Below are 18,295 nucleotides of genomic sequence, written 5' to 3' on the forward strand. Positions count from 1 at the left end.
GATTGGGAGAAAAAGATTTCATTTCTTCTGCATTTTTCTTGTCCTATAAAGAAGTTAAGGAAAGAAGGAAAAAAACTATAAATGATATGAATCAGGAAATACAAGTCAGAGTCACATTGATAGATTTTTCTTCCTTAAAAACAAATTTGATAAGTTAATTTAAAATAAAGGAAATTGGGACCCCATTTCAGGACCCTCTCCCCTTCTCCAATTCCTCTGCTGCTCAAAATGTAAAATGCTTAAATGTATGTCATGTAAGAAAATGTAGTTTGTTTGTTGGAAAAAAATGACTGTTTTCATTAGGATATATATTTTAAAATGAAATGAGAACTTCCTTCTATCTAACTCAATTGTCAGATACACACCCACCCCTCAGAGTTGCACTCTGAATATTAAGAATTTTTTTATGATTTTGTTTTCAGAATTGCCTGCTGGTTGGGAAAAGATTGAAGACCCCGTATATGGTGTCTACTATGTAGAGTAAGTTATTTTAAAAATCAAATTTGTATGTACAAAGTCTTTAATTTTTCAAAATTAACTTTTATTTTCATGAAATTCTCCTTTTTCCCTTGCCACTTTCCTCTCCCCACCCCCACCCCCTGCCACAGAGAAAAAGGAGCAACAAAAACCTCTGTTAGAAACATGTATAGCCAGCGAAGCAAATTCTCATGTTGGCCATGTCCAAGAAGATATATATATATATATGTATGTATGTATGTATGTATGTATGTATGTGTGTGTGTGTGTGTGTGTGTGTGTGCAGTGTGTTTGGGATCATTTCTCACAATGCTAGACAGACTGAAATCCCCATTACACTGAGGAGTGAAGGATGAGGAAGGGGAGTATTAATAAGCAAAAGATAGAGAGAAAAGCTGACAAGACAGAAACATCTGTCTTCTCACGAGGCCAGTCAATTTGTTCACTCTGTAGGCAAGATGAATGGCGATCTTGTGTCTTCAGAATGAGGGCCCCTTGTGCTGTCCTCTTCAGAAGACTAAAGGACAGCTAACTACTGACTAACGGTCTCCATATGGCCAGCCCAGCTGAGCTGTCCTAGAACAGAAGAAATGTTAGTGATATCCGAGAGACTGGAAAAGATGAAGGAATTCCAAGTCGGAATAAATCCCTAAGTGATCGTATTAGTGAGAGAGAACTCTCAGAATTAAATTACTTTTTTTCATGACCTCAGGACCCGGCATGTTGTGGTGTAGTTGAAAGAATGTTGGATCTACCTCTCTTTGTATTCAGCATTATTAGCATGGTCCCTGGCACATAGTAGGCACTTAATAAATGCTTATTGATTGGTGTGAAGTCAAAGGATGAGTTCAGATGTTGTCTCTCCTCTTTGCTACTTTTGTGACCTTGGACAAGCTGTTTACCCTTTCAAGGGCTTCAATTCCCATCTCCATGACTTTGCCAAGGCTGTTTGTCACTACACTTGGAATGTGTTCCCTCTTTACTTTTGCTTCTAAGAGTCCACTTGCTTCAAAGCTCAGCTCAAACATCACCTGTTTCCGGAAGTCTTTCTTGATTCTCTCAGCTTTGAGAATGAGATGAGATTGAGATTCGTCATTTTCTCCAAGAGAATGTAAGCTGAGGGCAGGGACTCTTTCTTTGTATCTCTTCAACTTAGCACAGTGAAATTTAGATGGTTTAGTAAAAGTTTGTTGACAGACTGATCCAGAAAATGAGGAGGTTGAACTGGTTGATCAATTGGGCCTTTCTTTCTCTAACACTGGGATCCCATTTTGTATTATTACCCGCTCAAGGCAAGAGCCTTGATTTACCAACAGCCTTCCTGTTTCCTTTGTACCTTAAAGTAATGGGTACATACCAGGCTAGCACTCCATCCCCCCGTGGAATAGATAGGGATGAAAACATAAAAAGCCAAGAAATGAGATGTTCAGATGTAGCCTTGATTTTTATTACCTCTGACTATGATGAGAAATAATGAATAAATGATACCTTGGAAGAAAAGAGAACCAGCTAAATACTTAATAATAATCCCTGCTCAAAGGAAGATAACCAGCATGTGATTTTTTTTTTTCAGTCTGCTGGCATTGAGGCATTATCCATTTCACACCTTGATGAAGGGAACTTGTGTTGGGAAACTGTCAATCGTGAAATGTTCAGCATCTTATTATAAAAATGATGAGCTCAGTATAGCAAGGGCCTTTGCTAGAATGATTGGTAGCCTGGAACCTGACTGTGCTCTCACTCTCTCTCTCTCTTCCTCCTCACTCCTCTGTTTTCTCTCTCTTCTCTGTTTTCCTCCCTCCCTTTTCTCTCCGCCTCCTCACTTCAACTCTCTCTCCCACCTCACTTCTATTCTCTCTCCCTCCTTCCTATTTTCCCTTCCTTTCTCTCTTTGTATGTATGTATGTATGTGTACATATGTGTGTATATGTGTGTGTATCCCTCCCCACTCTATCTCTTTTATCCTCTCCACCACAAAATTAATTTTCATCATGTAAAATGTCTGGTATATAGTAAGCACTGAAAAAAGGTTTGTTGTTTGGTTGCCCGAGGATAGGCAGCTAGAAAAGTTAGAGCCATTTTTCCATTGAAGGGCTGGAATAGAACTTCTGTCCATTTGAGCGTGGTTGTGTCTTGAAAAAGCGACCAGTCGGGGCGGAGCCAAGATGGCGGAGTAGAAAGACACACATACACATAGCTCCGAACCCACAACCCACAGAACGGCTAGAGGGGATCAACTCATGGTGAATTCTGCACCCAGAGGCCACGGAATATTGGAGCGAGGGAGATTTCTGTTCCGGAGAGACCTGCAAACCTCTTGCGGGGAGTCTTTCGCGCTGCGGACTGGGCGCCGGGACTGGGAGCTGAGTGCAGCCCTGCAGCGGCCGCGACACCGTGAGGAAAAGATCCGAGCGGGCTATGGGGACGGGATCTCCAGCGGCCACGCGGGTCTCTCCACCCACAGAGGGACCTGCAAACCTCTCACAAAAGGTCCGTTGCGCTGCAGACGCGGAGCCCAGCCCAGACCTGCGGCGGCCGCGGCTCCGAGAGGTACAGATCTGAGCAGGCTTCAGGGACGGGATCTCCAGCGGCGGCACAAGCCCCTCCACCCACAGGTGATGGGGGTCGGTGAGAGAGTCTCTTTGGCGGGTCGAGAGGGGAGTGGGGTGCCCCCATGGCTCGGGCCCCCCCGGGAGATAGAAGCTGAGAGGCGGTTGCAGACAGGGGCTCCCCAAGTGGGCAGGAGCCTGGATCCATTGTGGAAGGTCTGTACATAAACCCCCTGAGGGAACTGAGAGGCGGCCCTGCCCCAACCTGACCATCTGAACTTAATTCTCACACTGAATAGCAGCCCTGCCCCCGCCAAAAGCCCTAAGGCGGGAAGCAGCATTTGAATCCCAGTCCCCAAACGCTGGCTGGGAGGACCAGGAGGCGAGGTGGGTGTGAGGAGAATATTCAAAGGTTAAGTCACTGGCTGGGGAGAATGCCCAGAAAAGGGAAAAGAAATAAAACTATTGATGGCTACTTTCTTGGAGAACAGACATTTCCTCCCTTCCTTTCTGATGAGGAAGAACAATGCTTACCATCAGACAAAGACACAGAAATCAAGGATTCTGTGTCCCAGCCCACCCAATGGGCTTAGGCCATGGAAGAGCTCCAAAAGAATTTTGAAAATCAAGTTAGAGAGGTGGAGGAAAAACTGGGGAAGAGAAATGAGAGGGATGAAAGAGAAGCATGAAAAGCAGATCAGCTCCCTGCTAAAGGAGAACCAAAAAAATGTTGAAGAAATTAACACCTTGAAAACTAGCCTAACTCAATTGGCAAAAGAGGTTCAAAAAGCCAATGAGGAGAAGAATGCTTTCAAAAGCAGAATTAGCCAAATGGAAAAGGAGATTCAAAAGCTCACTGAAGAAAATAGTTCTTTCAAAACTAGAATGGCACAGATGGACGCTAAGGACTTTATGAGAAAGACAGATATCACAGAACATAGTGAGAAGATTTGAAAAATGGAAGATAATGTGAAATATCTTATTGGAAAAACAACTGACCTGGAAAATAGATTCAGGAGAGACAATGTAAAAATTCTGGGACTACCTGAAAACCATGATCAAAAGAAGAGCCTAGACATCATCTTCCATGAAATTATCAAGGAAAACTGCCCTGAGGTTCTTGAACCAGAGGGCAAAATAAATATTCAAGGAATCCACAGAACACCGCATGAAAGAGATCCAAAAAGAGAAACTCCTAGGAACATTGTGGCCAAATTCCAGAATTCCCAGGTGAAAGAGAAAATATTGCAAGCAGCTAGAAAGAAACAATTCAATTATTGTGGAAATACAATCAGGATAACACAAGATCTAGCACCCTCTACATTAAGGGATCGAAGGGAATGGAATAGGATATTCCAGAAGTCAAAGGAACTAGGACTAAAACCAAGAATCACCTACCCAGCAAAACTGAGTATAATACTTCAGGAGAAAAAATGGTCTTTCAATGAAATGGAGGATTTTCAGGTTTTCTTGATGAAAAGACCAGAGCTGAAAAGAAAATTTGACTTTCAAACACAAGAATGAAGAGAACCATGAAAAGGTGAACAGCAAAGAGAAGTCATAAGGGACTTACTAAAGTTGAACTGTTTACATTCCTACATGGAAAGACGATATTTGTAACTCTTGAAACATTTCAGTATCTGGGTACTGGGTGGGAGTACACACACACACATGCACACACGCACACATACATAGAGACAGAGTGCACAGAGTGAATTGAAGAGGATGGGATCATATCTTAAAAAAAAAAAATGAAATCAAGCAGTGAGAGAGAAATATTGGGAGGAGGAAGGGAGAAATTGAATGGGGCAAATTATCTCTCATAAAAGAGGCAAGCAAAGACTTATTAGTGGAGGGATAAAGAGGGGAGGCGAGAGAAAATCATGAGGTCTACTCATCACATTCCACTAAAGGAAAGAACAAAATGCACACTCATTTTGATAGGAAAATCTATCTCACAATACAGGAGAGTGGGGGACAAGGGCACAAGCAGGGTGGGGGGGAGGATAGAGGGGAGGGCATGGGGAGGAGAATGCAATCCGAGGTCGACACTCATGGGGAGGGAAAGGATCATAAGAGAATAGAAGTAATGGGGGACATGATAGGATGGAGGGAAATATAGTTAGTCCTATACAACACAACTAGTATGGAAATCATTTGCAAAAAAAATTACACAGATTTGGCCTATATTGAATTGCTTGTCCTCCAAAGGGAAGGGGTGGAGAGGGAGGGAGCTAAAGAAGTTGAAACTCAAAGTGTTAGGATCAACTGTAATGTTCTTACCACTAGGAAATAAGAAATACAGGTTAAGGGGTAAAGAAAGCTATCTGGCCCTACAGGACAAAAGAGAAGACGGAGACAAGGGCAGAGAGGGAGGATAGAAGAGACAGCAGATTGGTCACAGGGGCAATTAGAATGCTTGGGTTTGGGGGGGGGAGGGGAGAAAAGGGGAGAAAATTTGTAACCCAAAACTTTGTGAAAATAAATGTTAAAAGTTAAATAAAAAAAAGTTATAATAATAATAATGTTAAAAAAAAAGAAAGAAAGAAAAAGCGACCAGTCAACAGCTATTTATTAAGCTCCTATATGTGCCAGGCACTGTCAAAAATGATCCGGATAACAAATAAAAAAATGAGGCAGTCTTTGACCTCAGGGAACTTACGTTCTTCTGGAAGCAAAAGGAGTGTGACTACATCCAAGAGTGCTATTTCCTGCAATTGGTGAGGTGTCAAGGGGCAGAGCTTGAAAGGAATTCATTATCACTTCTTATGTGACTTTCCTGGGAATCAAAGTTCACAAAAATCTTATATTTAGAGCTAGAAAGGACTTCACCTGGCCAGTCCATAAGCATGTATTAAGCCTCAGCTGGGTTCCAGGCACTGTGCTAAGCATTCAGAACACAAAGAAACAGAGTCTGTGATCTTCAGGACCTTCTAGCCTAATGGGGGAGAGAACATACACCCAGCTATGTACAAGCAAGCCATGTGGAGGACACTTTGGACATCATCAACAGAGGGAAGGTGCTGGAATTAACCTCAGAGCCCATCATGTCCAACCCACTCACCCAACCTCGGAGGCCCAGGAAAGTTGTGACTTATCTAGGGTCCCAAAGCATCAGATTAGAATGCCCATTGTTGTATGATGAAGGATAGAGATTGGACCTTCAATTTGATTGGCATAGGGGGTTCCCAAGCGAGAAACCTTCCTCTATCCATGTAGATTGTCACCTTCTCTGCAACTTGTAGGTTTAGATTGCTGATTTGGATCATGAGCCAGCAAATATCAGAGGCAACACTGGAACCCAGGGCAGCTAGTGGATGTCATAGATAAGAGTTCTGGACTTGGGATCAGAAAGACCTGAGTTCAAATCCTGCCTCACATACTTATAAATAATGGACAGAAATGGAAAATTCACTTAAGCACTCTTGGCCTCAGCTTCCTTATCTGTAAAATGGGGATAATAATAGCACCAAACTCATAGGATTGTTTTGAAGATCAAATGAGACTACCTATAGAAAGGGTTCTGCAAACTTTAAAGTGATCTATAAACGCTAGGCATAATTATTGTAATTTATGGCTCCCAAGCTGGCTTTCTCTCCACTGTCCCTTACTGGTTTTCAGTTATTAAGTCCATTGTTCTCATTATAACAATTATCATTGTTATTAATAATCAATAAGTCCACGGCAGCATTTTTCGGAAAGACAATTCTGATTTCTCTCTCTCTGTCTCTTACCTAAGCATTTTGATGGGAGGGAAAAGTCCAAACCCACTCCCTCCTCCAAACCCCCAATCCTCTCGATCCTTTTTCACTCAGGATACTATCCCCTTGGGCTGAGGTCATCCCACTTTGAGTCTGAATGCTTCCTAAGTGAATAGTCTGTCTCTGTTTTCTCCTCCAGCCACATCAACAGGAAAACACAATATGAAAACCCGGTCTTGGAAGCCAAAAGGAAGAAACAGCTTGAACAGCAGCAGCAGCAGCAGCCACCGCAGCAACAGCCAGAAGGTTGGCACTCCTTAGGAGTCATCTGCTGGGGATGTCTGCTAACACAACAGTCCGTCTCTGAGACTGGATGCCCCCAACAAGGCCCGAGGTGTCCTTTGGGAATTCATCTCTTCCAGGGCCTTAATATGTCCTAGGAATGATCATCAGAGGTTTCAGATGGGGCAAGAGTGACATCTTCACTGTCAGTCTTCTGCAACCTCACAGCCCTTAAGAGTAAAGGATTTTTTCCTTTGATCCCAGTCCCAGCACTATGCCTCACTAAATCTACATCTGGTTTAGAATGGTTGACTTTTCATTTTGATTCTAATGGGACGAATAGGTTATAAATCAAGTTTTTGAATTTCTTCTTTGCTATATTTGAGAAAAAAACAAATGAAAAACTCTTTTTGTTTTGAAATGGGCATAAAACCTATTGGAAGGAGAGTCACTATTACTTGTGTGACTTTAGGAGAGTTATTTAACTTGGCGGTGGGGAGGAGCTCAGTATCAGATTCTGTAAAATGAAGGAGTTGGAAAACATAGCCTCCATGATCTCTTCCAACCTTAAATCTATGAAATTCAGTATCTGATGTGCTTTTTTTTTTTTTTTTTAAAACATGGACATTTGGATTTTTTTGGATTGGACCTTTAAGTGTATTTGTGTGGAGTGTTTCTGATGAGGCAGTTTCTTTTATCAGTGCAAACTAGCACTTTCTCCACACCTTTGAGTCTTAGAGGGTTAAGCCACTTAACCAGGTTCACCTGGGGAGTATGTGGGTATTGGGGCAAGACTGGAATCCTGGTCTTCCCAACTCCAAGGCAAGCTCTCTCTTCTCTGCCCCATATTGAATATGGATGTAGGACCAACAAAATGTGAAACATGGTAATAATTAGACAAGGGAGTGGGACGTGGCAGACATTTAAGAATCTCCAAAGTGTAAATGCTTAGGTTATGACAGCATGGCATCAGGAAGACCCAGCTACAGGTCCTGCCTCTGACATGCGTTACTTGTGCATCAGTGAAGCTCCTTGAGCTGCTCTTTTTTCATCTCCAGATCTAGGATGCTGTGATCTAACCTCTCAGTCAATCAGACAACTCAAGAACTTTGAATTATTGGCAACTTGTTGAGCTATATTGGGGGGAACTTCCTTATCCTAGTGAAATCAAAACCCAAGGACTACCCCTGAATCCCTCCCCCAAACTATTCAACGAAGCATACACAATTCAAAAAAGATTCTCTTTTATTGTTTAACAACTTGAACAGGACTCTTGTTTCCCTTGGTCTTTTCTTTTTTACCTCAAGGTGATGAAAATCAGAAATGTCACAAGTGAAGCCTGAGGAAGAACAGGGTGCTATTAAATGCATTCGACTGAGATAGAAGCTGACTCTGGGGAAAGTTTCCAGGGTCACTCACTGGGAGCTATTTTAGGGACTTCTACTTGAACAAGACTAAACTTAGTGGTTCAGTAGCCTTGGCAAAGCATCCTTTATGGATGGTATTTAGAATGTCATTAAATGGTACCTATTAACTCCTGAAACCCAGGTCCATACCCATGGGACCCTTGTTAGTAACTCAACTGAACATGCACTTAAGTGGGAGGATTCCCTTGGAATTGTCTAAAAGACAGGAGGCTTTTTCTTGTAGAATTCGTCCTGGCCTCCTTGTACCTAGTCCTCAAGGTGGAGTGTACCTCTGTGCTGTGTAAAAGATGGGATTTTATTCAGTCCCATTTGGGGCTTCCTGACCCGAGGGAAAAATGTGTTTTTCGTTAGTTGTATAACACATAATTTCCCCAAAGGATATAGGCAGACATTCCCTCAGTTTTTGTGTGGTGTAGGGGAAAGTGCACAGGAGTTCAAGTCAGAAGACCTGGATTCAAATGCTGACTCTCCTACTCACTACACCACGTGACCTTGGGCAAATTACTTATGGGCATCAGTTTCCTCTTGTAAAATGAGCAGCTTGAACTACATGACCTTAGAAGTTCCTTTCCACTTTAAAATCTTTGGATAATTTTATAAGGTTGCTTTTTTTTTCTCGGTACCCCATCGTCCTTGCCGCTGGTCACTATGTTTTTGTTTTTTATTTTGTTTTGGGGGTATGTTTATTTTTAATATTAATTATGAATCAGGGAACTCACTGAGAGTTCTCTATGAAATCACAGATCTAGACTCCCTACCGCCCCCTCTCCCCATCAAAAAAAAATATAAGACCAAGAGATTTTTGAGCACGTCAAGCATCCCTTTCAAGTACAAAGATTGACCACGTTCCTTGCTTTTTTTTTTCTAGAATGGGCAGAAGACCATTCATCCCTCGCTGCTCCTGTTCCAAACCATCCACCAAATAGCCAGGAGCCTGTTAGAGAACTGCCACTTCAGGGTAATGTCTTCTATCATCACCTGCTCACTTTAGCCCTTTTGTTACCTTTCTTACGGAGGAATAATCTTGGTGCACTCAGATGTTGGAGGGATGTTCTAGGGTTTCCAACCTACTCCTACACATCTTCTCCCACTTGAGCCTCCCCACAACCTTAGGAGATGAGTGCTAGAGATAATAAACCCATTTTACAGATGAGGAAACTGAGGATCCCAAAAGCTAAAATCATTTGCAAATCTAATAAATGTCAGAGGTGGGACTTGACTCCAGCACTCTTTCCACTGTACCACACTGACTTCTAGGGGGAAATAGGTATGTGTGTGTGTGTGTATGTATGTGTGTATATATGTGTATGTATATATATATACATGTGTGTGTGCATCTCTATATAGGTATACACATATATATGTATGTTTATATGTGTGTGTGCATGACAATTTTTATAACTCCTAAGTCATTTCTTTGACTATGAGAAAATATAAAACATGAAAGAGAGGCCAAAATTTCTGCTAATTGGACTCATAGCTGGGGGTGCTGAGAACTATTAGAGACATGATAAATTTATTCATGTCTAAAATTGATGACTATTAATGGCATTTTGGAAGTGGAATATGCTGCCAGATATTACAGAGTAATTATATTAAGCGGAACTCGCTCAGATCTCCAGAAGAGCTGCATTCACTGGCATGAAGCTTTCATTCATTCACAACAACTTTGTATTAAATTACTTTGTGTACATTTTAATTTATTCACTTTGTATTTATGTTATACGTATACACATATAATTATATATATCATATCTGTGTATGTGTATTGTGTTTATGGGTACACGTTAGTATGTACATAAAGGTATTGTGTGTATGTATCTATATATATGCATTTGTGTTTGTGCATACATGTGCTCTTTTTTTTTTTAATGTGAAAGTCAGGGCACTCTATAGGAGACAGGTTTTTTCAAGACATTAGCCCACATCCATTTTTTCTGAAAAGGTAAATAACTTAGTATTCTTGCCTTCCAAGTTCTGGTCCCCAAAACAGCTGCTGTCCGTGTCACAATTTCTAAATGCATGTGTTTAAAAACTGTTTTTCCAAGTGGGTCTTGCTTGCATTCATTCACAAATCAGCACCTGAAAGTGTCTTATTTTGAAAATTAGGAGCTTTAGAAACTTGCTATTTCCAGCCCTCCTTACTCCTCAAAATAGGAAGCAGCAATTCTTAACAACAAAGGAGGAGCTGTCCAAGCAGCTCACCCTGGGAGCAGAAAAGGGGGATGGGAGAGCTGAAAAGTAACTGTGACCCCCATTGATGTAGCTGGGAAAAGGCCTGGGGAAGGAGGTCCAATGAGAAGCTTGTCAAAGTTGCCTCCTTTCCTACCACTGTTTTTTTTTGTTTTCGAAAGAATTGAGTATAATTGAAGGAGTGATTCTATTTGGGGTACAAGCTAGACTCAGTGTCCACTGAGGTTTCTTCCAACTGAAATTCTCTCGAGACAGTATGGTGTAGTGGAAAGAGTTCTGCCTTGGGGAGTCAGAGGATCTGAGTTCAAATGCTACTTTAATATCTATTCATGTGACCCTGAGCAAGTCAGAATATCTGATCTTTATTCTCCCCTGTGTAATGTGAGCATTGGACTGGATGAGCTCTCAGGTACCTTTCCTCTCTGCTTCTGTGACCTCATGATGCTACAGTTCTGGGAGGTTGGATATGGATATAAAATAAAGGATGAGGAAAATCATTTGTGCTGAAAAGTGTGGGGTCCTTAAGAGCAAAGAAATGGGTTAGCAAACTGTCCGCATGCCTTCTGACCTTCCACTGTTATTACGTGTATATTCTTTGTAATATCTGTATATATTTGCATTTTAAAATGTTGTTCTGAATAGGGGTCCATAGTCTTTAACAGACTATCCAAGGGGTCCAAGACATAAAAAAAAAGTTAAGGACCTTTGCCCCAGAGGGTCAGAGAGAGTCAGCCTCGAGGGGAGAAAAATAAAATCGATTCAGATCGCACTTCTGGCACATGCTAACTATATGACCTTGGACAGGTCACTTGAATTTTCAATGTCCCCCATGTTGCTTACTGGTGTTGAGTTGCTATTTGGTGTCAGTGAAGGAATGAAATCATAAGCCCACGTCTAAAAGCAAACAACCACCACAAAAAGTTACTCTTAATGGTTTTCGTTTAGTTTGCTTCAATCTTGTTTAATATGAGAAAAGGCAAATTAATGGGCCAATGAGATGCTTCTGATCTCTGTATAGACTATATAACTATGTGTGTCCAGTGATAAACCAACTGGCTTCTTTCTCAATGTATCCATATAACAATAGGGTTCCTAGTATTTACTCCCTGTTTGATATCAGGCAAGTCACTTTGGTGCTCTCCAGACCTCAGTTTCCTCATCTGTAATATGAGGGATTAGACTAGATGACCTTCGTGAAATCTTCTCACTCCAAGTCTATGATTCCAGACGTTAAATATGAAGAATAAATGACATCCCTAGTGTGTGTTCAGACCCCTTTGGGGGACTCCATTTTCATATCTTTGTATCTGAATGCCAGTGAATGCATTTGTGAAGTCCCCAGCGCCTACAGCAGGAAGCATTTAGAGTCTCTCAGCCAGATTTCCTTATTGAATCGTCCTAGTAAGATAATAACTACTTGGTTTTTTGTGTTTTAAGATGTGCTCTCAGTTCTAGTTTATCATGAAGGACCCTACATGTCATAGCATAGATAGACAGACAGACTCATGCTATTTAAATGAGCATTAGGAATCTTGTACTAAATCTTTGAGGGGTGTGTGTGTGTGTGTGTGTGTGTGTGTGTGTGTGTGTATTTTTACCCATATGTGCACACAGTATTTGACTAGTGGTGTTCTCTAGTGACCAAATCTCAAATCTGACCATGAGAACCATCCTTCTGTTTGCTCTTCTGCGCCCTCTAGTGTACACACTGAGGCTTTGACCGTCTTCACCCACTTAAGACACCTTCATAAATCTGTTGGACACATTTCTTATTCAAAATATTAATGAAGCCTACAGCCCTCTCCCAGAAGGCTTTGCAGTTTAGGCTAAACTCCAAAGAATTCAGAGTAACTACCTGGCATCTTATTGTTAGCTATATTAGAGAAAATATTGTGTTTTTATATGTATACATATATACATATATATACACACACGTGTAAAGTATGTGCTTTTAAGTACGTTTTTAAGGTTATATGTGTTTATATGTGTGAGAGAGAGGGAGAGAAACTTTTTCCTTTAAAGAAAAATTAGAGTATATGCCTTTTTCTATATGCCTTTTTTTTTTTTTTACTAAACCTGTGATTTTATTGGGGGGGGAGATAAGCATTTATTTAAGCGTGTGCCTGGAAGTATGCTAGGTGCTTTTACAAATTTTATCTTATTTGATCCTTACAACAGCCTACGTGGGATGTAGGTACTGGTATTATCCCTTATTTGTGTTTTCTGGGCAAGATCACACCTGAGTTGGACTCCTTTCTTTAACCACAGACCACTGACTGCCCTAATCTGCCATTTTATAAATCAGTCAGTGAGGAACAAGTATTTCTCAAGCACCTACTGTATTCCAGGCACTGTGGTAAGTTTTGCAGATGTAAATGGAAAGAATACATCAACCTCTTTTCTCAAGTTGCTAACAGTCCAGTGAGGGCAGGACTTAGTCCAAGGTCTTCCTGACTCCTATACATCCCCATGCTGTCCCCTCCTTCCTGGCTGAAAATCCAGACTCAGTTGGAACAAGCAGGTGGCTCCATGCTTTTCTATTTGCTACTCAGCTTTTTAAAAGAAACTAAAGGGCAACCGTGCGATATTTGTGAGGTCCTTCCTCTGTGGTTTCTCAGACAAAAAGTGTGAGAAACAGAGCAAATGTCTCAGTACTTTTTCTCATCCAAACCTATATACACCTTTGCATTCTGGGTGCTTCTTGTCTATGGCTTTCCATGAATCCTCCACATGAGGAGGCAAGTTTCAGCTCCTGCTATGCCATCCATGTGACCTTGGTGACATGGTGCCTCACCAGAGGCAGTCAGGTGGCACTGGACCTGGACTCAGGAAGACCTAATTTCAAATCAAGCCTCAGACACTTACTAACTGTGTGGTCCTGGGCAAGTTACTTAACAGTTGCCAACCTCCATTTTTTTCATCTGTGCAATGGGGATAATAATAGCACCTGTCTTCCACTGTTGTTTGGAGAATCAATGAGATAATATTTGTAAGGCACTTTGTAAACTTCAAAGCTCGATATTAATGCTAGCTGTTGTTATTAATATCATTATTATTGTTAATTTGTAAAATGAGAGAACCAGATGACTTCTACTCAACAGACCCCAGGTATTTCTTTGGATCATTTCGATGTATTTCATAGTATCTGCCCTTATCTTTCCCTCATGCATATTGGATAGTGTTGGAATTGGAATTAGATAGACCTGCTTTCAGATCCTTCCAAAGTTATTTGCTAGTTGTGTGATTCTGAAAAAAATCACAATTTCTCATGCTGTCAGTTCTTTATCTTGAAAATGATCAGGTTTGACCAGATGGCTTAGAAAGCTCTTTCCAGCTTGAAATCAAAACTTCTAAGCTGCAAAGATAGATGTGGGGAGAGTGATGGAAGTCAATGGTTTCCAAAATCTCGTGCACACCAGCTTCCAGCAATGCTTTGTTATTTTTATGCAGAGCAAAAACACTAGTTAAAGACAGAGCTGCTAATGACATTTCACTAGTCTCATCAAGAGGGTATTACTGGAGAAATGAATTGGCTCCTTATTTATGTCACTTATGTCTTTCTATCATGGAAGGGTTTACTTTCTTTGGACTACCTAGAACATAAGTTCTTAACCTTGAGTCTGTCAACTTTTATTTTCCTCAATATTTCAATGGCCATTTAAATATAATTGATTTCCTTTGTAAGCATACATATTTTATTTTACTCATTTAAAAACATTATTCCAACTCTTGATTTCAACATAGTGACAAAAGAATCCTAAAAAAGGGGTGGAAAAAAAGAGGTTCAGAATCTTTCACTTGTATGCTGTAGCAAGTGAAATATAGAGGCTTTATCTCAGAATTGTAGCCCATTAATGTGATATGCTGTGCCCCCCTACAGGTACAAGCCTGGCTTTGAGCCTAAGCCACATGTCCTTGATGGTTCTGTTTGACGGTTGCCTTGGCGACCTTCTCACCCACAATCCTTCACAGCCCTTGACATTACCTGGCTAACATCTGATCCATATGTTAATGAGCCAAGGTCTGGATGTCTCCCATAGAGATCCTCAGTGTAAGGACTACTTTCCTCCCCAATTTTGACAGTCAGACTTTATCCAGCTTCCAACAGGAATTGTGCCTTGAAGCTACCCCGGCAAAAAGAGCCCTCAATAGGACTACCATTGTAGGCAGTTTGAAAGAGCTTTTTAAAAGCAAAGACCTTTTAAAAATATGCAATTAAAAATTGTATGGGTGCCCAGAGACCTTTCAAAGGTCCTGAGTACATTTAGAGAGCTAAAATTAACTTTTGCTGCTGGGTGCCAGGTCCTTTCGTTAAGGGGTATGTGATTTTTAAGAGTTTTGAGTGGAAAAGAAGAGAAAGGGGGAACTGGGAGGACATAAAGAAAAGGATTCTGGGACATGAGGGCAATGTCTCCAATTTACGCTAGAATGAGAATCCCTCCCCACTTCCCTTTCCCCTCAACCATTATTGCTGAGAATTGTATTGACAGATTGAAGAGACTGGAACTATATAGGTGGCAGATTCTGCCAAAAAGAGAACTCAGACAAAATCAAGAAGTACACAAGTCACAGCTGGATAATGTGAGCTAAGTCGATTTGGAAAATGCCACATGGCATGGCTAGATTATAATCTGATGGATTGCAGGCAACTTTGTTTAGTTTTCCTACAATATATACCTGCCTCATTCCAGCAAGAATCCCACATATGTCTTCACTGAAAGCCAGATGGCAAATATTGCTCCCTTGTAGAGGAATTAGGCTGTGGTGGTAGGATTGGAGTCCAAAGACCAGTCATTTATTTAGTCTGTGTGTTGTTGAGCAAGTGATATCATAAGATCATAGGAGCCTAGATCTCAGGCTAAAAGAGTTTAGAGATTTTCTAATCTAACACTCTCATTTAGAGAAGAGGAAGCAGAAGCCCGGGAACATTAAGTGACTTGCCCAGGGGAAGTCACTTCCATGTAGTAAGCATCAGAAATAGAGACTGAGCTCAGGTCTTCGGAATGAAGAGGCAATGTTTTTGTTCCCCATAACATCCAGAGATCTGAAACCGGGGCTGAGGCATCGTGATCTCAAAGGCTATTTCCAAGTCTGGTTCTAGGAATCTATGATGGACCCAAGTTTAAGTGCCAATAAGAAAGATTTTAACTTTGCAGGGCATTTTCTGCATGCTGATGTAATTGTTCTGTGAGGAAAGTAATTCTTAGGGTTATGCCTAGGAACTTTTGAAATAAATTCTCCCCCATTTGATTTGAAAGTGAGGCTTTTGTTCCAACTGAACACACAGACAAATGAGAACCAAACTCAGATGACATGTTAAGGAGCCAAATTGTGAACAAAAATTGCTGATTTTTCTTTTAATGACTAGTATGAAACCATGCGAATCTGGCTGTCAAAGAAAAAAGTCCTCTGTAGAGTCAAAAACAGATGAACTGAAACCAGGGGAAACTGTCTGGTGTTGGAAGTTCATTTCCACTGTCTTAATAAGTGTTGACTTGGCCAACCAGGCTCTTGGCATCTACGTATGGTCCATGCCCCATTGTGTCTCAACAGAAATGCGATTTAAATGAATGGAGAACCCTTTCCTACAACTGCCAAAAAATGTTTCTTTAGCATTTGTCTCGGGGGGATAGCACAGGTTATTATATTGTTCTCATCACTTTCTTCTATTATATAGATTGTTGTTTTATATAGACTTAGTATTATAGATTTAATACTATAAATTATTATATTTTTCTATTGGAAAGCAGCATGATATGGTGGAAAAGATAGTGGATTTGGTGTCAGAAGGCTTGAGTCCAAATCACTACTGCCGTTGACCTCTTATGTGAACTTGAGAAAATCAGCTTAACCCCTCTGGGCCTCAGTTTCCTTATCCGAAGCAGATGTGACCTATAGCACCCTTCCGAAATTAGAACAGCGACTCTATGTTTCTGTGAGGAAGATGTCTTCCAGCTTTAATCTGTGATTTTCTGTTTTCCCTGCTTTCTTCTTTGCTTTTGTCCAATGAACCAACATTTTTGCCAGGCACTGGGTTAGGCATTAAAGTCGCACATGAGTCATTGACCTTACATTCTAACGGAAGGACAATTGCTTTTCTTTCTGCTTGTGTTTCTATTTTCAGCATTTAGCAGAGGCAGGACATATAATATTTATCATTTAATATTTGTAAATCTGTTGACATCATTTCTATTTTTACTAATATTACTGTTATATTTGAACTTTATGTATCAAAGCATTTGCAAAATGGAGATCAAGAGAATAAATTCAATGTTATTAAATATGATGTGGGCATCTAGGTGGTGCAGTGGGTAGAGCACTAGTCATAAAGTCAGGAAGGCTGGAGTTCTCATCTGGCTGAAGACGCTTACTAGCTGTGTTCTGTGATCCTGGGCAAGACATTTAACCCTATTTGCCTCCATTTACTCCTCTGTAAAATAAGTTGGAGAAAGAAATGGGAAACCACTGTAGTAACTTTGCCAAGAAAACCCCAAAAGGGGTCCTAAAGAGTCAGGATGTGGCTGAAAATGACTAAACAACCAATAAAGCGTAGTTTTGGAGGGCAGGCACATTGAGGGAATCGTGAAAGATTTTTCATAGAAGATGGTGCTTACGCTGTGTATGAATGAAGAATCGGGTGGAATTGAGTAATGTGCATTCTAGACATGGTGGACAGCCAATGCAAAGAAAGAGAAATGGAAGGTGGATTGTCACGTGTGAGGAACAAGGAGAAGACCAGATGGACAGAGTGAGAGGGGAGCTCATATAAAGTGAGGCTGAAAAGATAAGGCTAGAAAGGCTTTCAAGGCTCCAAAGAGTTGATATTTGATTCTAGAGGCCATAGGAAGTTACTGGCGTTTATCCAGTGGGGAGAATGGCATGGCCTAATGGGTACCAAAGGACAATCTCCTTGAAGTCAGTATGAAGGGTGGACGGAAGTGGAGACAGCCTTGAGATAGGGAGACAGATTGAGAGGCTATTGTAATAATCCAGGCAGAAGATAATCAGGGCCTGAAGTAAGATGGCGGCTATAGGAAAAGGGTGAAGGGGTCTTATTCAAGAGATATTGTGGAATTATTGGGGGCTTTGTTTTTTTAACTGTGTCTTTTCTTTGAAACCAGGTAAACCCTTTTTTACACGAAATCCATCTGAGTTGAAAGGCAAGTTCATTCACACAAAACTGAGGAAAAGCAGCCGAGGCTTTGGTTTCACTGTTGTTGGTGGGGACGAGCCTGATGAATTCCTGCAGATCAAGAGTTTGGTGCTGGATGGGCCTGCTGCATTGGACGGCAAGATGGAAACAGGTAAAGAGCTTTACCATGAAGGAAGATGGATTGAGTCATCCACAAAGATTACCGGCCTTGGGTCAGAGGTCCTGGGTTCAAATCCTAGCTCTGGCACTTACTACTAAAGTGAGTGACCTTGAACAGGTCGCTGTTCTCTCGACCTCAGTTGCTTCATTTTTAAAATGAGGAGTCTGGGATAGATGACTTTTAAATTTCTTTCTAATTCTCAACATTTAATTTTATGATTTATTCCTAGACGAGGGCATTTTATAAATTTTACAGTTTGCTAAGTAGTACATACAATGATCAAATGTCTATAAAATGTTTTGCAAACTTAAACATCAATTATCACTCTAATAATAATTAGTAACATCAGGGAC

General features: G+C 40.9%; 1 protein-coding gene across 24 annotated transcripts in view; it reads left to right on the top strand.

Moving 5' to 3' along the window:
* MAGI1 (membrane associated guanylate kinase, WW and PDZ domain containing 1) overlaps positions 1-18,295 on the top strand; it is a 703,366-nt gene that overhangs the window by 599,486 nt on the left and 85,585 nt on the right. For 22 of the 24 annotated variants that reach the window (XM_072598734.1, XM_072598737.1, XM_072598738.1 and 19 more), the window contains 4 exons: positions 423-480; positions 6,927-7,033; positions 9,305-9,394; positions 17,751-17,933. In XM_072598734.1, the coding sequence (XP_072454835.1) occupies positions 423-480; positions 6,927-7,033; positions 9,305-9,394; positions 17,751-17,933 (438 nt within the window). The remainder of the gene's footprint in view (positions 1-422; positions 481-6,926; positions 7,034-9,304; positions 9,395-17,750; positions 17,934-18,295) is intronic. The other 2 variants (XM_072598747.1, XM_072598752.1) reach the window with 2 other exon arrangements.

The sequence above is a fragment of the Notamacropus eugenii genome, chromosome 3, assembly GCF_028372415.1.
Source record: "Notamacropus eugenii isolate mMacEug1 chromosome 3, mMacEug1.pri_v2, whole genome shotgun sequence".
NCBI classification, from domain to species: Eukaryota; Metazoa; Chordata; class Mammalia; order Diprotodontia; family Macropodidae; genus Notamacropus; species Notamacropus eugenii.